Source organism: Varanus komodoensis, unplaced genomic scaffold (assembly GCF_004798865.1).
Source record: "Varanus komodoensis strain SLA01 unplaced genomic scaffold, ASM479886v1 scaffold23, whole genome shotgun sequence".
NCBI classification, from domain to species: Eukaryota; Metazoa; Chordata; class Lepidosauria; order Squamata; family Varanidae; genus Varanus; species Varanus komodoensis.
Window position 1 is genome coordinate 18,473,094 of NW_025335627.1, and position 23,288 is coordinate 18,496,381.

At 41.3% G+C, this 23,288-nt stretch overlaps 1 protein-coding gene across 1 annotated transcript in view; it reads left to right on the forward strand.

Moving 5' to 3' along the window:
- Nucleotides 1–10,632, forward strand: part of SUCLA2 (succinate-CoA ligase ADP-forming subunit beta) — a 54,982-nt gene extending 44,350 nt beyond the window's left edge. Inside the window, exons 8-9 of the mRNA XM_044431662.1 lie at nucleotides 4,163–4,251; nucleotides 9,884–10,632. Coding sequence (XP_044287597.1) covers nucleotides 4,163–4,251; nucleotides 9,884–9,958 — 164 coding nt within the window. The 3' untranslated portion in view covers nucleotides 9,959–10,632. The remainder of the gene's footprint in view (nucleotides 1–4,162; nucleotides 4,252–9,883) is intronic.
- Nucleotides 10,633–23,288: the final 12,656 nt, after the last annotated feature.

A 23,288-nucleotide genomic window follows, 5' to 3' on the forward strand; every position in this document is an offset into this window, starting at 1 on the left:
CCAGTGAGTCCTTCCTTCTCATTAGGTGGCCAAAGTATTTGAGTTTCATCTTCAGTATCTGGCCTTCTAAAGAGCAGTCAGGATTGATCTCCTCTAGGACTGACCGGTTTGATTGCCTTGCGGTCCAAGGGACTTGCAGGAGTCTCCTCCAGCACCACAATTCAAAGGCCTCAATCCTTTGGCGCTCAGCCTTCCTTATGGTCCAGTTTTCACAGCCATACATTGAAACTGGGAAAACCATAGCCTTGACTATATGCACTTTTGTCGGCAGGGTGATGTCTCTGCTTTTTAATATGCTGTCTAGATTTGCCATAGCTTTCCTCCCTAGGAGCAAGCGTCCTTTAATTTCTTGGCTGCAGTTCCCGTCTGCAGTGATCTTGGAGCCCAGGAAAATAAAATCTGTCACTAGCTCCATTTCTTCCCCATCTATTTGCCAGGAAGTGAGAGGACCAGATGCCATGATTTTAGTTTTCTTAATGTTGAGTTTCAAGCCAACTTTTGTGCTCTCCTCCTTCCCCCGCATCAAGAGGCTCTTTAGTTCCTCTTCACTTTAGATGCCATTAGAGTGGTATCATCTGCATATCTGAGGTTGTTGATATTTCTCCCAGCAATCTTAATTCCAACCTGTGATTCATCTAGGCCCGCCTTTCTCATAATGGTCTGGTACTCCCATCTCTTTGAGAATTTGCAACAATTTGTTTTGATCCACACAATCAAAGGCTTTAGCATAGTCAATGAAGCAGAAGTAGATGTTTTTCTGTAACTCCCTAGCTTTCTCCATGATCCAGCATATGTTGGCAATTTGATCTCTAGTTCCTCTGCCTCTTTGAAACCCTGCCTGTACTTCCGGTAGTTTTTGGTCCACATACTGCTGGAGCCTAGCTTGTAGGATTTTGAGCATAACTTTGCTAGCATGTAAGATGAGTGCAATGGTGCAATAGTTTGAACATTCTTTGACATTGCCCTTTTTTGGAATTGGAATATGAACCGAACTTTTCCAACCCAGTGAGTTTTTTGTGGAGTTTTCCAAATTTGCTGGCATATTGAGTGTAGCACTTTTACTGCATTGTCTTTTAGGATTTTGAATAGCTCAACTGTCTCCTCCATTAGCTTTGTTGTTGCTCAGGCTTCCTAAGACCGATTTGACTTCACATTCCAGGATGTCCGGCTCGAGGTCAGTAACCACTCTTTCTCCCTTGCTTTTCGCTTCCCTTCTTTTCGCAGTTATTTATAAAGCTTCCTTAGACAGCCATTTTGCTTTCTTGCATTTCTTTTTGTTTGGGATGGTTTTAGTTGCTACCTCTTGTACAATGTTGCGAACCTCCATCCATAGTTCTTCAGGCACTCTGTCTATCAGATCTAATTCCTTAAATCTATTTGTCACCTCTACTGTAGGGATCAGGAATATGATTTAGGTCATACCTGAGTGGCCTAATGCTTTTTCCTACTTTCTTCGATTTTAGCCTAAATTTTAGAAGAAGAAGCTCATGATCTGAGCCACAGTCAGCTCCTGGTCATGTTTTTACTGACTGTATAGAGCTTCTCCATCTTTGGCTGCAGAGCACATAGTCAATCTGATTTCTGTGTTGACCATCTGGTGATGTCCATGTGTAGAGTCATCTCTTGGGTTGTTGGAAAAGAGTGTTTGCCATGACCATTGTATTCTCTTGACAAAATTCTGCCAGCCTTTGCCCTGCTTCATTTTGTACTCCAAGGCCAAACTTGCCTGTTATTCCGGTTATCTTTTGGCTTCCTACTTTAGCATTCCAATCCCTCATGACCTCATTTTTTGGTGTTAATTCTAGAAGGTGTTGTAGGCCTTCACAGAACCGGTCAACTCCAGCCTCTTCAGCATCAGTGGCTGGGGCATAGACTGGGACTACTGTGATGTTGAATGGTTTGCCTTGGATTCCTAAGATGTTGATGTTCAGTCTTGTCATCTCTTGTTTGACCACGTCCAGCTTGCCTTGTTTCATGAATCGTACATTCCAGGTTCCTATGGAGTATAGATCTTTACAGCATCGGACTCTCCTTTCACCACCAGATACATCTCCAACTGAGTGTCCTTTCGGCTTTGACCCAGTCGCTTCATTCTTTCTGGCGCTACTCGTACTAGCCTTCTGCTCTTCCCAGTAGCATATTGGACACCTTCCGATCTGAGGGGCTCATCTTCTGGCATCATATCTTTTTGTCTTTTGGTGCTGTCCATGGGGTTTTCATGGCAAGGATACTGGAGTGGGTTGCCATTTCCTTCTCCAGTGGATACGTTTTGTCAGAGCTCTCTGCTATGACCTGTCCATCTTGAGTGCTCCTGAACGGCATAGCTCATAGCTTCATTGAGCTACACAAGCCCCTTCGCCACGACAAGGCAGTGATCCATGAAGGGGAGACAGAAAAATAGGAGGTGGTAAAGAGTAAAATATAGCAAGAAGTTGGAGACATCTGGAACAGCCTATGTGTAGCCTGTGATCACACCCACAGGATGTTCTGCCAGGAGGCAGGGGTTCTTTTGGGATTTGGAGGCAATGAGCACGCCAGTAGGTGAAGGAAAAGTAATGCTTTATTTAAGGAATAAGAGTATCTATAGGCAAGCAACAGCATTTATCCCTTGCAAGAATATCTTCTCCCCCTTTCAGCTGCCAGGAGCCCCCGTTAGGCAGCGAGAGAGATCTCAGACCATCAGTCACACAGCATCCAGCACCTGATCTGTGTAGAAGCTCCCAAATTCAAGCTTCCCCCCCTCCCTGGTTTTATAGTTGAATGCTTCTGACTCAAACTTTCATTCTGTGCATCCCCAGCAGCTGGCCCTTGAGCTAAACAACTCCAGAGTAATCTAGAGTAATCTAGGATCCTCCTGAATGCTCTATGCCTGGGAGAATAGGATATGAGAAACATAAACACATTCCATTGTATAACTGAAGACTCAGCATAAATCAACATACTTGATTATGGCAACATGAGAAGAAATGGGACATGTCACCTAACTCCTTGCCAGACAATAATCTTCCGCATGTTTTCCCATACACAGGACACATGCTCAAAATATAAACTAGAGAATAGAAAAAATGAAAAATTGGATAACAATAGCAAGGGTTTGATGGCTCCAGGGGAACTTCACATGCCTCCATGCCCATATTTAGCACCAATATTTACTTATCTTAAAAATGCAAGGGTTAGAAACACACCCCTACTTTTCCCCTGTAAGGAAGCAAATGGCAAGTAGCTTGCTTTCTTCCAGTTTCTTTATAAGGCGCAGGAAGCATGGGAAGATATATATAAAGTGTAGCAAGGACCATCCTATTCACCCATAAAAACCCAAGGTCATGATTGGTTTTGAAGGAACAAAGAGGGTTGCTCCGCCTTCCTGCTTTGAAGGCAACAGCGTACACAGTCATGTTTGGGAACACCAGTGAACCAACCCTTTTACCAATCATTGCCAGCAACAGAAGTAAGGAGATTGCTCTGGCTGCATGTAATGAGTAAATGCTCTCACTCTAGAGGAAGGGAAAGCATGTGGGCAATTCATCACCTTTCCAACCTTTAAATAGAAAATGCCCCTAGAGCATCGAGCAAGACCACATTCATTAGCACCCTTCTGTGCACAGTTTTGCATATTTTTCCAGTGTCTGAAAAGAACTACCCAAAAATGAGCATCTGCTTGGATGTAAGTAGGCAGTTCTTCTCAGATGTCTGTGCCTAAGAAGCACAATTCCGGGTAGATACTCTAAGGGAACTTATGATATTCACTGTGGCATCACTCAAGGATTGCATGTTCCCTGATAATCTGAACCCTAACATATTTATACTACAGAAGATGACTCCTTAGTCCATTTGATTGTAAAATTTCTTTGGTAATTAATCTTTCTTGGTAATGAAGCCAACATTTTTGTTTGAATCTGTCTATGAAGTGGGAGGAAGTCTTCTTGCTTAGTCATAGTGCTGATTGCGGATGTGTTCTTGCAAGCTGGCCTGGATTAATAGAAAAGTTCTCAATCTATAAGTGGATGGAAGTTACGACAACATTGTAGCTTAATGGGCAATCACTTGTGAGTGTTGAGAGGCATAGCAGCTGCAGTGTATGTTGCTCTTCTAAATGGAGGATGTTAAGATAACATTGAGAAGACTAACCTATTAATCTTGAAATGCAATGTTGACAATGCAGGTACACGAGTTGATGATGCCAAAGCTTTGATAACAGATAGTGGTCTGAAAATACTTGCCTGTGACGACTTAGATGAAGCTGCTAAAATGGTGAGTTTAAAAGTTTTTTTTAAATAATGTTGCTGTCAAATCCTTGTTATAGCATACTCTAATTAGTCATTGCTAGCCTATGATGGATGAAACAATATTCTTAACTTCTAACATATGCTGGAAATACATGTAAGTCGTGTTCATACATGATGATCATGCTAGATGTATGCACATTGTGATAGTTACAAGAATAACTCTGTGAGCATTCATCCCTGATTTGTATGCAAGTATTAGAATCCTACTAAATCCCAGCTGCAGTTTATGTAGCCAATTTGTTAATATAGTAGAGTATTTGGGAAGTTAATAAAACCCTACCACAGCTGTACACTCCTCAAGTGCTCTCTCACTCTCTCTCGCTCTCTATTTATATATACTTAGGTAAATCTAACTTTTCTAGGGAGCACACTCAGCATGTTTACTGAATGACCCTGCAGGTAACCTACACAGTGAGGGTTGGGTTGTGTTGTGTTGTGATTTGAAGGAGGGCCCTGGTTCAGTGACTGAGAGAGAGAGAAGACTTCAGTGGTGCCCCTTAAAATGGATTGTTGGCCCATGCATTTCAAGCCTTTTGTCTCTTCCTCAGGGGCTACTAGTTTAATCCTTTCCAAGGATAACTAAAACTATACTACTCTCTACAGTACTATTCTATAGTACTGTCTTAAAGTACTATTCTGAGATAGAATATTTTCCTTCAGATGAATTAAACCAGTTGAACTTGGAAAAGAAACTCAAGACTTTTAACATTGTTAGGCTAAGACATCATTTTCAGGAAACTTTTTTTAAAACACATTACACCATACAGAATTGATGTGTACTTAACTGGTTGAATATTTAATCCTGTCTGTCTGTCTCTCTTTCTCTCAATGTATCCCATCCTTTTTATTTTTTTTAATACAGAGAAAAAATAAAAACAAATATAAACATATGAAATACAAATATGTACCATCCAAAATATCAATAATATAACACATAAAATCCAACTAATGAGTAAAGAAGTAAATAATACCATGCCCCCACCACCCAGGAGACAAGTAATACCTCCATTTCATTTCATATATTATGACAATTAACCATATATAATATACTTCAATTATACCCATATCCCCTCCAAAAATTCATATAATCTTGATTAGGCTTACAACCTTTCCCTTCTAGCAATACTGCTTTTACAAAATCTTCCCACATTTCATTATATTTATTTGCTTTTATTAACCCTTTTTAAATTTTTATTTCTGTTGTCAGTTTATAATTAACTACCATATTCCGTATTTCATTACACCATTCATGCCTTTGCATAACCCAATTCTGTTTCCAGTATTTAAATATCACCTGGCTGCTATTATCAAACTTAAGATCAGTTCTTTCTTAACTTCATTTATATCTTGTTTTTCAATCAACAGCAATAACACAATTCTTGGTGACATTTCTAAATTTATATCCCACCACATATGTTTGTAAGTTCCAGTCCCTTTCCCACATCTCCAAGTTAAGTTAAATCAAATATTAGAATAATTATCATCAATTTGATTTAACTTAACTGGTGTTAAGTATCATCTCCATATCACTTTATAGCCATGTTCTTTAATTCTAACCAATATATTCTTATATACTCTTCTATTCCAAATATTCTTCCTATCCTTGTCTTTTATTTCACCTACATTCATTTCCCAAATTGATTTAAACTTTTTGTCTCATCTCTAGCTCTATTAATATCCTATAAATTTTAGCAATTCTTCCTTTGCTTGTATATTCTTTCTTAATCTCACATTCTTTCAAAATTGTTTCAAATTTTGTTAGTTGTCTTTCTTCCTCTTTAAATTTATCCCCCTTCTTTATCCATGTTTCTAACTGAATTAAATTTGACCAATTTAATTTGGCCTCTGCCAATATACTCCTTAATTGTGTTATATTTTTTTATCTTATTTTTCCAATCTTCCTATTTATATATTTGATTATTTTTTTAATTTATTAATCTGATCCTTTGATTCTATTTTTGGGGATTTCTCCCTTTCAACCTCTGGTGTTAACGGAGAAATTCCTGGAATTAACGGCTGTCTCCACTTTTCCCATATTTCTATCGTATTTTTTAAGAAGAGATTTTGAATTCTCTTAATAATTTTTTATATCCTTTTTAAACCAGTATTTCTCTAAATGATCACCTATTTCCCTTAATTCTTTTAATTCAATATTGCTCCATGTTAGTTCTTTACTTTGAGCTATAATATCTGGAACTGTCTTTAACTGATTTGCAACCTAATACTTTTTAACATCTGGAATGTCCAGCCCTCCCTCTTTTTGTGATTCATACCATAGTGCTCCAATAACTTCTGCATTTCCTTTAATTCTTGATCATAGAACTTGATTGGAATCATCCAAAACAACCATTTTTGTTACTGCTGTTCTTCCAAACCATAATAATTTTACCTTTTCATATTTTCCTATTGTATCTTTTATATCCTTCTTTAATTTTTCATAATTTTTCTTCTTTAATTCTTGACTATTTTTTGGAATATCCTAAATATGTAATACTATCTACAATTTTTAATTTATACTTTTCTTTTAATATATCCAATTCTTCACTATTATGATTGTATAACATCATTTCTGATTTTTTCCCAATTTACTTACAACCCACTAAATTTTCCAAATTCCTTTAAATGTGAATATATTCTCTCTATAGTATTTATTGGATCTTGAAATAACAATGTGTCATCTGCAAATAAATTAATTTTAATTTTCTGACATACTCCAATTCCTTCTATCTGTATATCATTTCTAATTGCATTTGCCAATACTTCCATCATTAAAGCAAATAATATTGGGGATAAAGGGGCAACCCTGTCTCGTTCCTCAGCTTAGGAGACTATCCTAAAGAGGAGACAATCAGGTTTCCAAGGAAAGCCCTTATCAAAGAGAGACTGAATGCCAGATCTGGTTTTATGCATGTAACATTTATTCTATGATATAAAGAATACAGAAGTATAAGAATACAAATTCAGCAATCATCAGCAACAATATCAAGAGACCTTATTCACACTTGCATTCACGCAACACTCATACTCACAGCCAATAGACCCTCTCAGTGATCCATTGGGACTGTGGGTGACCAGTTATAGCACTGTTCTGGCACACATGGGAGCAGGAAAGCCCAGGCATTTTATACCTTAAAGTTGATCAGCTTAGTTCAACTGGATTGAACAGTGAACTCCTCTGAGCAGAGCTGACACACACAACGTGCTGGTCATTATCTTGAACACACGCACTCTCATCACATTCCATTGTCTCTCTGGATGGTACAGCGTGGGCTGGTCATTATCTTGAACACACGCACTCTCATCACATTCCATTGTCTCTCTGGATGGTACAGCGTGGGTTTATCTTATCTGTTATGTTCCATTCTCCAACCACTCCTGGCCTCTCAGTTTTCTCAGTCTGGTCAGTCCCATCATGCTTTTTCATTCCTCATTTTCTTCTGGGTCTTAGGCCTTCAGGAACCCATGCACACTGTAATATTGTTTTTTGTAATACCATCGTTTACAATTATTTTTGCCATATTTTCTGAATTCAATTGATTTATTACTTAAACTTTGTTCCAAATCCCATCTTCTCTATTAAGATCTTCATTGTTGGCCATTCCACACAGTCAAAGGCTTTAAATATGCTTTAAAAATGCTAATATGCTTGCCTTTATATTTTGCTTCTCATTATAATAGTTATAATACTCTCCTTACTACATCTGACATCCATTGATGTCATCTTACATCTTGTAAACCCACATCGATCATTCTTTACATATTTATCTATAAATTTATTCAATCTATTTACCAATATTGCTGTAAAAATCTTAGCATCATGATTAATAAAAGATATTGGTCTGTAAGATCCAGGGTTTGTAAGGTTAAATTTGTAACAAATTTGTAAACATGCTCCAGTAATATTAAATATATTGAGTCAAAAGGGAGCTCTGAAGCTACTGTTAGACACAGGGAACTTCATGGTCAAAAATAGAATCCCTGTCTGGGATTAATCTACAGTACTTCCAGAACTGTTTCTACATAACAACATAGGCTCAGAAATTAATAACTGAGCGGGCATTGTTGGCATAATGCAGAGCTCTTCAACATACTCGCCTATTTCAGTGGCTACAGCGTAAGAGAGAATGTTGTTGTTTTTGTCTGCCCAGTTAGTCATGGTTTAACTGAGTCCTGCAAAGATGCTGGAAACAGAGCTAACTCTTTATACCAGTGGTAGCAAACCTATGGCATACGTGCTGCAGTGGGCACACAGAGCCTTCTCTGTTGACACACAAGTCAAGTCGCTCCAGCATCACTGCAGCAGCCAAGCATCGAATAAGGGCCATGCGCATGCTTGGAAAGGAATAGCAGTGCCAGGTGATGATGTCATGAGCCGTGACTCAGTAGCCACGACTTGTCCGAGCTTTTGCATGGCTGGTCAGTGTGCTGCCAAGGATATATATATATTTGCTTGGACTGGCTGTGAGTTGTTTTTTCTAAACTAAAACCTCAGTATTCAGGTTTTATTGCAGTGTTGGCACTTCGCAATAAATAAGTGGGTTTTGGGTTGCAGTTTGGGCACTTGGTCTCTAAAAGGTTTGCCATCACTGCTTTATACACAGTTGGTCACTTGGAAGCTGATGATCATCCAGTTCAAAGTGAGATGACCCATAGAAGCAGTATCTGCCTCCACATTCCTCCTCCTCTATATTTTTGCTAGACAGTCATTTTCAGAGAGGGAGGGAAGGAAAGAGGTTGCAAAAGAGAAAGCACAACTTGTAGCTCTGCCTTGCATTCTCCCCCACCCCTCCCAAACACCCCATTTATCACCTCTCCAAGGCTGAATTCCTAGCCTCAGAAAAGAAAAGAAAAGAAAAAAGAAAAGAAAAGAAAAGAAAAGAAAAGAAAAAAAAAAAAAGAAAAGATGGAGTTCTTTCTGTGCTGGCTGTGGGTTAAGGGGGAGAGTCCCAATCATCTGACGATTATCTAGATACTGTCTAGGAACCATCAGATCATCCCTCATGTTTTCTATCTGACCCTTGTAATGTAACTATTACAGTAAGTATTTAACTGTAGCAATAAACTGATAGAACATTCAAAACAACTAACACAATTGAGAACAAACTACTTGTTTAATTAAAGCTATGTGACTGGGTCTTGCTTAATCATGAAACATTCCATCTAATGAGATTAAAGGTGCAATCTGTGCATGTTCAGGTAGAAAAAAACTGGTATAACTCCCAGCATTCCTAGCTATGAATTGTAGGACTTGTTTTTGTTGAAACCTGCATACTATTGTACTCTAAAATTGATTAAATCATGTTGCTGAATTTTGACCTGAGTGATAACAGTTGCTTGCTTTTGTCAAAGTTGAAGTAGAATTTGAGAGAAAGGGTACACATAATATTCAAATAAAGCATCTCAGCTATTATCTGTAGTTCAGGTAGTTCTTGATCCATCTGGACACATGCAGGCTCTTCAGTGGCCACTTTATGGTGTTGTTTATGCTAATCATTATTTTATTGTCATTTTATATGCTATCTATTGTTGAACTTGTTATGCCTTTAACTGGTACTTGAACAGAATACCTCTTAAATTCTATTTCATTTGTCTTCTAGGTTGTGAAACTTTCTGAAATAGTGACCTTAGCAAAGCAAGCTCAAGTTGATGTTAAGTTTCAGTTGCCAATCTGATTGGACACATGCTTGATGTCCCCAAACCCTCCTTTTTCTATATTTTTTTTTAATACTGTTCTGTTATTTCTTCCTTGCACCCTGACTTTTGTGATGGTTTTCTTTGTTTGACAGATTCACATGTAGTTCCTTTATATTAATATTCAAAATGTTTATTGTAAAAGTATTGTTGTTAATATCTACTTAATTGCAGCTTCCCTCCTTTAGCTTACAGAAACAGAAAGATGTTCTTGATATACCTATTTGTAAACAAAAATAGTTCCCAGACAAAAATGTATTTCTTCCAAATAAAATTCTGGAGTTCATGGGATTTTTGTATTTGTCTCTATGATAAGAAGCATGATGACTAGACTCGCTGCTATGTACACAGCACAGCTTTCATAGGCTATTTAGCAATGATTCAGTAAACACAGATGGGTAATACAAAAGGATATAATAAAAAGACATTATATATTGAAAGTATTTATATTGTGCAGTAGACTGAACAAACATGAGCATATCATTTGTTATTTATGAGACAGTGTATTTATAGAATGCACTCAATGTTTTCTGAAGCAACAACTCCTTGAATATTGTAATTTAATCATGTCTTCATGGCTTTTGGTACTTATTTTTAAGTGTCATCTTAAGTTTGTGCATATGAACAAATAAAGCTTATTTCTTTTAGCACTGGCTACACATAGAGTATGTGTTGTTAAAGTAGCTAATAGATTGCTTTAAAAGAATTAGCATTTTAAATTTCTTTCCACATTTGGATCTTTAAATCCAAATTTATTCAAGGACTGCTGTGACATTACAGGGGTACTGGGAACAATGGAACATGAAATTATTACAACTCGAATACAGTAATAGTATCTACTTACTGTATCTTCTCAGAGATAAGCACTATTGCATTCAATGTGGTTTACTCCCGGGTAAATGTAGGATTACAGCTGAATTATATGATTTATATAATGGTTTAGAGTATACGAAGCATTCCATGAAAGCTTTCCATTGAATAGTTGAAATTCTGGGAATGTACCTGCTCCGGTGAAGCACACTTTATGTTTAAACAGGTAAATATGCACAATCCTATACATATTTAAACAGTAAATAGCTTTTCAGCTCAAAATGCCCCAGGCAACCATGTTGAGAACTGTAGTACTTCTTGTTTAAGCAAAGATTTTTCATACTTAAGGAAAATTTCAGAAATGTAAGGTTTGTAGAATAAAACAAGTTTAGGGGTAAACCGTACTTAGACTAATTGACATGAAGTATGCTTAAACTAAACATCTCTAACTTGATCCCATTCATTTCAATGAGTCTAAATAGAACATGGTTCAATTTTAACTTCATATCTCACAATTGGACCTTCTTCTAAATGGATGCCATTAGGCAGAAACTAATCAATGCATATTAGCATTGATAGGGTTCATCTCACAATTGCAGCTGTTAGAGATACGTGGCACTTAATTCTATGCTAGTTACATTTTGATACATTTTCTAATACTAAACTGATGCTATGAGGAAATATCCCATTTCCCATTTTACCTGATCAGTGGATTGCTGACTTGGTGTTGGTATCTGGATCAGATCACACTTGATCTCAGGCTATATCTCACTTTGCAAAACTTGTATTTCTTGTCTGTGTGACACCACACTGTCTCTTTAATAAGGGTTTGTCTAAGTTGGCTAATTGTTGTTGGAGTTAGCACAGCAAATGGTTCTTTCAAGCATACGTTTTCCCAATGCCCAATAATTGCCCCTTTTTGGGAGGAGGTCATTATAGAGATACATCTTGGATTGGAATATTTAACATATACTGATGTACATAGCCTACCTGCTTTCTAGAAATTAACACACAGCCCAAATGGATTCTCTATGCTCTTCTGATAGCTGAATTCTAATATTACAACACTGGAAGGATAGCTGCCTTACTTCCTGTAATGCAATGGACCTTAGAACACTTTTAATATTTAAATGGCTGGTGTATAGATATCACCTGTGAATGGATATTTATTTAGCAAGTTGGTCTGCTTTTGTTGAAGTTTATGTATATTCTTTGAAAACTGTATTCTCATAAATCTCTGAATTGCATATATGAGAAGGCAATAACAATAAGAGACAGTTGAACGCAGAAGCAGAGGAAGACCAAATTAACACCAGCTCAACAAGAAAAATAAGATGGATGGATTCCATAAAGTAGCTACAGCCTCAAGTTTACAAGAACTGAGTAGGCTTGTTTAAAGGCAGGACATTTTGATGCATAAGGTTGCCACGAATCAGAGATAACTTGATGGCATCCAACAATCAAATTGGCCATTTCTATAGCTATATTTTCCTTCTTCTATTGAGTTGTTATAACTCCAAGTAAGAGTTTAGAAAACCATTTGTCTCCAATTTTACTACCATTCTATGTCTCTAGGTGGGACCTAGGTTGAATTTTCCCCTTTACATTTTGGAAATTTTCTAGGTGAAACACACATTCCTGCAGCAACGCAGCGGACAGGAAGTAGACATTTTGATGCATGTTGAATAATTTCACCACCATTTCTTTCTATTGCGCCTTGATCTGAGTTCCTGTGGAAGATCCTTCAGGAACAATATGAGGATTGTTGGAGTGAGAGAATGACCACGTTCATGGCCAACCTGACCATGTTCATGGCAAAAATACTTGGAATTTCTGGAGAAAGCTATCCTGGAACTAGAAAAGGCTTACTCATCTCCCATTCCTCTGCCTCAAGATCCAAACCAGCCCCATGGAATCATTGCAAAACTCCTGCACTTCCCCACAAAAACCACAGTTTAAAGTGAGTGTGTGAAAACACCTACTGAGGACCCAAGCAGATATGCATCATGATCTTCCCATACTACTCAAAAGATGTGGTGGAAACGAGGAGCCTTCACAGGAGCAAGGAAAATGGCACATGATTGTGACATCTTCCACCTTTGCTTTACCACCATGTTTTGCATGCTACATGATGGCCATTTCCACTCCTTCAAATTTATTGGCTATTTATCACCACCACACTCACAATTTGATTTTCCTCAGTAATTTCTGGTCTGGGTGAAGATGCTGTATGCAGATCCAAGGTCAATGAAACCGTTTCCCCTCCTTTCCCACTGGAAAAGGACACACACCAAGGATGTCCCTTATGTTCAACATCTGTTTAGAACCATTGGCTTGTGTCACCCAGCAAAATAAAAATATACCAAGTCTCACCCATCACAGTACAAAATATAAGACCATCCTTTATGCAGATGATATGTTATTGTTATTGATAACCCCAAAAGCTCTGTATCAAAGCTAACAAGCTTGTTAGATACTTTTGGATCAATATCAGGATACACAACGAATTGGCTCAAGTTGACTTAAGACCCTGGGGACAGACACCCCCCTGCCCTGTTTTCCATATGGCAGTTTAAACAATGCCCCAATGCCATAAGCCTATCTGGGAATAAAAGTCCCCAAAGCCATTTTACAGCTGATCAAACTAAATCTTATGGGCCTTGTAAATTGCCTTGGATGCAGATAGATGGGCCCCCTTACTCTCAGTGTGTGAGGTAAAAATCAACCCTTTAAAAACTAAAGTTCTGCCTTGAATAGTTTATGACAGGGGTCCTCAAACTTTTTGAACAGGGGGCCAGTTGAAAGGTGCCGGAGATGGGCATGGGCTGCCAAGATGATGTGGGCAGGTGGGCGCGGGCCAGGTGGGGGACGTGTGTGCGTGCGCAGAGATCATTTTCTCCAAGCGAGTCCAAAGTAATCTTGCAAGCAAGCTGGCACCTTGCCATGCGCAGGGCTTGCTCACAAGGAGATCGTTTTGGACTCATGGCGAGCTATGGCGGGCTGGATAATTGGGCATGATGGGCCAGATCCAGCTTGTGGGCTGTAGTTTGAAAACCCATGGTTTATGACTTCTGAGGCATACCTGGAGTCAGATATTTTGACACCAGAACTGTAGGTTAAGATAATCATGTACGATATGGAATGTAATGGAATTTTTTCTACTATGATGTTTTTCTACATCTAATCATTGCAAAAAGGTAAACATATAAATCCGCTGTGTGTGATCACAGTGGCAGTTGGTCTTGAGTGGAGATGGGCTCATTCTTTATTATTAATATGCACCTACAATAGTGTCTTTTAATTACAAAATTACTTGCTGGTGTTGTCTGTCTCTCATGTCAGACAGTGAATGAGAGGGACCTCTTTTTTATCCTCAAAGCCCCCATCTAGAACAAGTTAAATAGAGCTGCATGTCATCAGCATTTTGATGACAATGAACTCCATATGTCCTCACTCAGCTGTTTCTTGTAGATGTTAAATAACCTGGGGGACAAGAGTGACTCCTGAGAAACCCTGTACTGGAGGATCCAAGGCCAGAGCAATACTCCCAAGCAGCACCTTCTGGAGCCTTCCATTCAAGTAAGAGTGGAGCCACAGCAGTGCAGTGCTTCTCATACCCAACTCAGACTCAAAAGGACAAAAGTTGACTATGAAAAACTTCTGAGAGGTTCAGGAGAACCAAAATAGTCACACTCCCCATTGTTTTCTCCCACCATAGGTCGTTATGCAGGATAACCAAAGCTGTTTCCATACCAAAACAAGGCTTGAACATGAATTAAAATTAATCCAGATAATCTGTCTCCTCCAAGAATGCCTGGAGTTGGTTGGCTACCATCCACTCAAGAAACTTGCCCAGGAAGGCTGATGTTTCTCACTGGGCTAAAATTGTTGATTTCTTCTGGGTCTAGGAAGGATTTCTCTGGGAGTGGTTCACTCAAATAGAATGAACAAATTCATTGATTAAATATATTAAAATGGATCAAAGTGGTTTTATAATACCACTTTATAGAGACAGATGGCAGATTTGACTGGAAGAGTAATGAATATATTAGAGGTTACATGTAAAGGGAAATTAAAAGCTGTCATAATAGCATTAACTATTTTTAAAGTTTTTGATTGTGTGGAATGGCCTACAATAAAAATATTAATAGAAGCAATAGGATTTGGAAAATGATGTAAAATATAACAGAGAAATTATATTCAGCAAATGTGGCAAATGTGATAGTACATGATGGTATAACAGAGCAAATAGTCCGGGGCCGGGGTACAAGGCAAGGAGGTAACCTTTCCCCAATACCATTTGCTCTAGTTATAGAATTATTAGCAAATAGAATTAGGAATGATAACACAATAAAAGCTATAGGTTTCAGAATGTAGTTAAGATTAGCTTATTTGCTTATCATACTTAGTTAGCAATACAGTTATGAATAAGGTCAGAATACATCTGGAAGAATTTGGAGAGAGAGCAGGTTTAAAGATAAATTGGGGTAAATCAGAGATTATGTTATTTATCTGTGCCAAAGAAGAGAAAGAAAAGATTAGGAATAAATTTAAAGTTGTTGTTGTTAGTCGCAAAGTCGTGTCCGACCCATTGCGACCCCAGGGACATCATTCCTCCAGGTCTTCCTGTCTTCCACCGTCCCCCGGAGTCCACTGTAGCTCACACCAACTGCTTCAGTGACTCCATTTAGCCACCTCATTCTCTGCCGTCCCCTTCTTCTTTTGCTATCTGTTGTTCCCAGCATTAGGCTCTTCTCCAGGGAGTTCTTCCTTCTCAATTAGGTGGCCAAAGTATTTGAGTTTCATCTTCAGGATCTGACCTTCGAAAGAGCAGTCAGGGTTGATCTCCCCTAGGACTGAACTGGTTTGATTGCCTTGCAGGCCAAGGGACTCGCAGGAGTCTTCTCCAGCACCACAATTCAAAAGCCTCAATACTTCGGCTACACCTCTACTGTATATTCATCAGGGATATGATTTAGGTCATACCTGAGTGGCCTAGAGCTTTTCTCTACTTTCTTCAATTTAAGCCTAAATTTTGCAACCCGAAGCTCATGATCTGAGCCTGGTCTAGTTTTTACTGACTGTATAGAGCTTCTCCAACATAATTTAAAGATGTAGATTTATTAAGTATTTAGGTATAAATATTACTAAAATTTAGAATCCTTAAAAAGAATGATTATGATACATTGAAAATAAAACAAAAGAGAAAATGATTGAATTCAGGAAGATTGGATCATCTTGGTTTAGTAGAATAATGATATTTAAAATGAAAATCCCCCAGAGCCTTCTGGAAACAATCTAGATCCATGAGCTTCCAGGTCTTAATGGGTCCACCTACCCTGCAGTGGGGAAAGACCTCTGTTAGTCTAAATCCCAGCAAGCAGTGACCTAGGGGGCAATTCAAAACCTCCTACCTGCAGATTACTATTCCCTTGCCTGGCCGAAAAACCAAATATAGGGTGTGCCCTGCTACATGCATTGGGCCAGTAACATGTTGAGATAACCCCATGATTGTCATGAAGTCCATGAAATCCTGAGCTGCCCCAGTCACCCTCAGCATGGATGCTGACATTCCCCAGGAAGAACAGCCTGGGGAACCTCAACATCACAGCACAGACAAGCTCTGGCAACTAAGGTAGGGAGACTGCTGGGTCACAGGGTGGGCAGTACTCCAACAGCATCCTCTATCAGTCCTGCTGGCCCAGCACAAGATGCAAACATTCTGGATTAGGAGGCAGAAGGAGTAGGAGCCGGGGGTGAGGGGAATTCCTATAGACCATGGCAACCCCCCCACCCTCCTGCTCTCCAGTCTACCTTGATGCTGTGCCAAGTACACAGGTGGTCAGAAATGGGAGAGTTTCTTCTTGTCCACCGAACCAGGTCTGTTATACACATACACAGGGCCTGTGAAGAGGAGCCCCTCGAGACACGGAAAATAACAACACTGTTAGAAGGAGCCCTTGCCCTTGTGCTCCCCTTGAAGCAGTTCCTCCCCTTTGGTGTCATTGTCTTCCAGGTCTTGCAAGCCCCATGTTGGGTCAGCAGAGATAGTCCTGCTGCCTCTCTACACAAGGCGGGAGCTGTTACCAATTGAATCCACAGCAGGCAGTCTTGCAGACAGGCCTCATCACAGGACTGGGGCCTCTGGAGGAACTCTTAGCAGTGCATCAGTCCACCCAGCCCCAACATAATCCAGGAGAGAGAAGCTGACAAGGAGGCTGGTGGCAAAGCTAAGCCACGTATGTAAGAAGAAAGACGGGCGAGGTGGTAAAGCCAGCACTCCCACCCTTGCTGAGAGAGTCCAGACCTGCCAGTAAAGGCTACAGGCTTCAGGTCAACCATTCCTTTGGATGCAGTGGGCTGAAAGAGGTATTCTCACTTTAGCTTGATTACCAGGCAAAGGCTGTGAAATCTCCTTTGTGAATTTACAGAGGACATATTAACTGCCCCAAAATACACATTTGAAACACCTTCAAATAAAATACATGTTCCATTCCCTTTATGGCTCAGCAGCATTCACTGCTTCTGAATCCTTAACATTATTGGAGGACTTGGTTAGCTCTCAAAGGCAACCAATACCAACATATTAACCCTTAATATATTAGCTTGATTAGCTTGAAATCCAGACATTTCAATTAGCTTGAAATCCAGACATTCAAGAGAGGAATGTAATGGGGAATTAAAATGCCATATCCAGCAACACCAGTGGAAAATAGCTACATCTTCCATACAGTCCATCTCCCCTGACCTGAAAATGCACTTTACACAGCAAAAGCTTCTCTTTCAGGCACACTGGACTCCACAGCACCCATTTCAGAAAAAAAAAAATCACCCTCTAATAAATGTTGAAATTTTATTATGTTGTGAGCCGCCCCGAGGCTACGGCAAGGGGAGCCATAGAAATGTTTTAATAAATAAATAAATTAGTGCATGTGATGTGGAAGGGCCCCTTTCTGGACAAAAGTTTTTAGACACATCTAGTTTGTCCTAAAAACATAATTCGTGTTTAATGATGTCAATGTTTTGCAGAATTATATTCCCACATCCTGAAACTATCCTTTGGCCACTTCAGTGGACAATACAAGTCCTCACGGTGGCTAAGAGAATTGGGTGGAAAGCCAAATCATCTTCCTTAACCAAGCTATGGACTGAAAAACCTCACAACACTGGCATCCTATGAGAGAATGTAATACTGATGCAATACTGATGGCAACTGCATCTCATCACTCATTTCAACATTTGTCAACTTACCTCAGCCTATGTTAGTGACATGTATGTGTACATGTGTATATATGTATATACATTATTACTAATACTTTCAACAGTTTATTGCATCTCTGAATGTTACTGTGGTTGTGTTTTATCTCATTCATTCCCTCCTTTTATATGTGTTTGTGTTTTTGCTCTTCTTCTGTGTTCTCAGCAGTGTTTTGCTGATGTTTGTTTTTTTTGAAAAATTATAAATATCAAATAAAAAGTACTAATATAAAAAGGATGCATTAAATGTTTTATTCAATTTCTGCCATTTTTAAACTGTATTTTCATGAAAGTGCTGATTTAAAGGTTTCTTTTCACCAAAATCCTATATAGAATTAGTGCAACTTGCCATGAATTGATACTGCCAGGGACTCCCAGAACAGCATTCAGGGGAATGTACGCTTGGATTCACAGGGAGACACCTTCACCTTGAACCTCAGCAGTTTTACTGGTGAGAACCCAGGTAAGCTCCTTTGCAGAGGACTAACCTACAACAGCACCGCTGGGTATGCCCACCACCCACAAGTATCTAGAACATACAGAGTGTTTTATAGGTTTTGAGTCACCTGTGTAGGAGCAGGGTTGATGATGAGCAAATAATGGATACATGTAAATATATTCATAGTCAAAACAATGTGAGAAACCTGCAGAAGCAACATAGCACAATAGTACAGAAAATACTGGTGATTACAGGGTGTTGGCATGACAATCAGAAAGGCACATGTATTATTACAAGTCTTGGGTGTGAACTTGAACATGTAAACAACTCTGATTACAACATGACAAGAAAAACTGGTCAGAGCAGCTTGCCAGCTTTGCCCCTGCTAGCAGAATAGTCATAATTAACTTTCCTTGGGAGCTGCATTCTCCAGAGGATTAACTTTTGCAATTAAATGTAGCAGCTGCCTCAGGCAAGCTAAGAGTCTCAGTCTCTTAAATGGACAGATGATAAAGCTTCAAAGTTAAAAACATCTGGCTTGGAATTTTGGTTTTCTGAGCGAGTAAAGCAGGGACACTCCTGATTTTATATCACAAAGGCACATATAATCAACCTTTCTCTATGTATTTGGATTTTCCCAACAATACTTTGGCCATAATTAACCTCAGCCCGTGCATCATGGGGTTCTTATACAAAAAATATGGGGCAGAAGCACATCTGTCTCAGGCTTGTGGGGAGCAGCATGGCAGGGTTTCCATGTGCCCAGCAAAAGCCCTTATTTCACATCCTTTCATCACACACCCCTCAAAGATGTACAGAGGGGTGCTGGCTACTGAGGTGAAGGGGCGAGAAATGGGCACCAGTTGGTAAGCAGCAGGAGCAGGAAATGGTGGGCCATCAGAGAAGTCAGAGGTAGTCTTATCTCTAGGGTGGGGTGCTGGGACAAAGAGGTGGAGAAGGCTGCTATCTTTGCATCTGGCTGGTGGATCCTTCCCACAGGCAAATGAGACTGGGCTAAAGGGGCTTTCCCCGTTAATCCACTAAGCAGTCCTCATGGGAAAGCTGGCAGGGTGGTATACTATATATTATCATATATGCATTAATACACAAATCTATTATTCAACATTAATATATTGTATAAACATTAATAACAACAATAATACAAATTTCATGGTACTTCTCAGTGCATGTACACAGGTTGGACTGAGGGCTTTACTGACTTTGGGAGATGCTGCAAAATCACTCTTTCCTAACCTGATGTCCAAATTTTGACCTAGAATTAAATATTTGGGCAGCCATTAAAAAAAAAGAGAGAGAGAAAAGGCACAGGCTTCACATTAAATAAGTAAACTTCATTCTTCTAGTTTCAAAAATAGCACTACATTAGCCAATGTTTTGTTCTTATTGCTTTATCTTATGATTATCTGTAACTATGTTATTCAATGTTGTCAATAAATTTTCATGTTGTAAATACAATTAACATCAATTTATAGCTTTTATTTACAGTAAATCCAGGGTCTACCTTCATATTAATTTTTATGCAGGGTTTCCCTGAGACGTGAAAATTATTTCAAGGGTTCCTCCAAGGTAAAAGATTAAGAAAGGCTGGCCTAATGTAACAGACAAATTGCAAGAGATAACTGTCATGTAAGACATTTTATTTAAAGAAAGAATGACGATAGCTTCTTTAAATAAAATAAAATGCATGCATTAAAACTCAAAACATTTCCTCACTCTTGATTTGTATGTTAGGAACACAGCATATAACAAGGAAAAAATGTCATTTGATGTGAAATGCTAATGTGGAATTCCGTTACCCAGTAGAAAAATATAAATGAGTATTTTGAGAAATACAGAGAGGTGCGCGACGGGGCGGGTCTCGGAGGCGCCCTGCGGAGTCAAAGCCGTGGCAACGGCCAGGAGGGAACGGCCCCCCAGGCAGGAAACACCGACCCCGCGCTGCAAGAGACGCTTCCGCCCACCCCCAGCATCACGCCGCTCCCGGGCAAGCGAATGCAGGCAGACGCACGCGGCTGCGACCTCAACGGCAGCCAGCTCCACCGGCCAGCGCGGCCGCACGCGGCGCCGGAGAGCGCCGCCCGCCAGCCCAGGTGATCGGGCGCGCGCGGTGCGCGACGGGGCGGGTCTCGGAGGCGCCCTGCGGAGTCAAAGCCGCAGCAACGGCCGGGGCCGGCGGCCTCGGGGCGGCGACCAAAGGGGTCGCCGCCGTTTGGGGTGCCGTTCGGGGGGACGAGAGGGGGGCTGGGCTGGCCATGGACTCTTGTTGAAATAGGCTTGCCTACTGCTGATTCTCAGGGAAGAGGAAGGATCCCCTTTTTCTTTTTTTTCTTTTTATCGTTCTTTTTCTCCTCCTCCAACCTACTTTATAATCTTACCCTGCTTTAATTAGTGCTTTGAGTCATTCCTGGCCATGTCGACGTTTATATATCCTGGGGAACCCACGGGGGCTGCTATTGGCGTGGTCACGGGCAATGGTCGTTACAACAATAGGGGCTTAACGTGTCCACGTAGAAGAAGGATGGACAGATGGCTGACACCTGTCCCTCCTTCTGATCCTGCCCCCAACCAGAGGGCGCCAGGTAGCCTTGTCAACCACCCCTCGGGTCTGACGGTGCTGCTGCTCAATGCCAGGTCGATCAATAATAAATCTTCCCTCATCCATGACTTGATTGTGGATGAGGGGGCTGACCTGGCTTGCATAACGGAGACCTGGGCGGGAGAGGGAGAGGATGTTGCCCTCTCCCAGTTGTGCCCGCCCGGGTATCTGGTTCAACACTGTTCACGCCCAGAAGGGAGGGGAGGGGGAGTCGCGTTGGTTTACAGAGCCTCCATCTCTCTCACGGGTCTTCCGGTCCCTTTGAGACCAGGGCTGGAGTGCCTCTACTTGGTGTTGGGCGAACGAGACAGATTGGGGATTCTATTGGTGTACCGTGCACCTTTCTGCCCAGCAGTCTCCCTATCTGAGCTGACAGAGACCGTCTCGGATCTGGTGTTGAGGACCCCCAGGATGTTGGTCCTGGGGGACTTCAATCTCCATGCCGAGTCTGGACTGACCGGGGCGGCTCAGGACTTCATGGCCTCTATGACGGCCATGGGCCTGTCTCAACACGTCACTGGCCCTACCCATGAACGTGGACACACTCTGGACCTGGTATTCACGACGGGGCAGGTAGAGGATGACCTGAGGGTGAAGAACTTATGTTTGACTCCCCTGTCATGGTCAGATCACCTCCTGGTGAGGTTTGTGCTCGAGAGCGGCCTCTCCCTCTATAAGAGTGCGGACCCGATTGTATGGGCCCGCCCCCGGAGCCGGATGGATCCGGATGGATTCCTGGGGGCCCTGGGGGAATTTCCGGCTGACAAGACTGGTGCTCCTGTCGAGGCTCTGGTCGAACTGTGGAACGGAGAGATGACCAGGGCTGTGGACACAATCGCTCCTAAGCGTCCTCTCCCACCGGGCAGAGTCCGCTCTTCCCCTTGGTATACACCTGAATTACGGGCGATGAAGCGAGTTGGGAGACGGCTAGAGCGTAGGTGGAGGAAATCACGGGATGAATCTGACCGAACACACTTGAGAGCCCACTATCGGGCCTATGCTGTGGCGGTGAAGGCGGCGAAAAAGAAGTTTTTTTCTGCTTCCATTGCCTCCTCACAATGCCGTCCAGCGGAGCTTTTTCGAGTGGTGCAAGGCCTGGTTCGCCTGGGTCCTAAGGAAGATCCGATGCCGCTGTGACGACTTTGCCAGGCATTTCAGGGAGAAAATCGCTCAGATTCGTCACGAGCTGGACTCCACTAATGAATCAGAGGTCTCTGAGGAGTCGCCAATGCCACTGTCTGGTCCAAAATTACTGGAGGAATTTCAATTATTGCGGCCCGATGATGTGGACAAGGTGCTTGGAAGAGTACGTCCCACCACGTGCCTATTGGATCCTTGCCCGTCTTGGTTAATAAATAACTGCAAGCACGGGATTGGGACCTGGATTTTGGAAGTGGTTAACGCTTCTCTGAGGGAGGGTCGAGTGCCTGCCCCTTTAAAGGAGGCGGTAATACGACCGGTCCTGAAGAAAGCGTCACTGGATCCAGAGATGGCCACTAACTATAGACCTGTGGCCAACATCCCGTTTCTGGGCAAGGTGCTGGAGCGAGTGGTGGCGGGACAACTCCAAGCACTCTTGGAGGAAACTGATTATCTGGATCCTTTTCAGTCCGGCTTCAGACCCGGGTACAGTACTGAATCTGCCTTGGTCGCCCTGTACGACGACCTGTGCAGGGAGAAGGACAGGGGGAGTACATCCCTGTTGGTTCTTCTGGACCTCTCGGCGGCTTTCGATACCATCGACCATGGTATCCTTCTGGATAGACTTGCAGGATTGGGGGTTGGAGGCACTGCTTTGCAGTGGTTCCGCTCCTATCTCGACGGTCGATTCCAGAAGGTAGTGCTGGGGGACCATGTTTCTACGTCATGGCAGCTATGCCATGGGGTACCACAGGGCTCCATTCTATCCCCTCTGCTATTTAACATCTATATGAAACCGCTGGGAGAGGTCATCAGGAGGTGTGGGCTGTGGAATCATCAATACGCTGATGATACCCAGCTTTACCTCTCATTCTCCACTAATCCAGATGAGGCAGTGGCTGTGCTGAACCGGTGCTTGGCCGAGGTAAGGGAATGGATGAGGGCCAATAAACTGAAACTCAACCCAGACAAGACGGAGGTCCTGTTGGTTGGCGGATCGGGTTTCGGAGAGGCTGGATTTGACCTGGTCCTGAATGGTGCAACACTC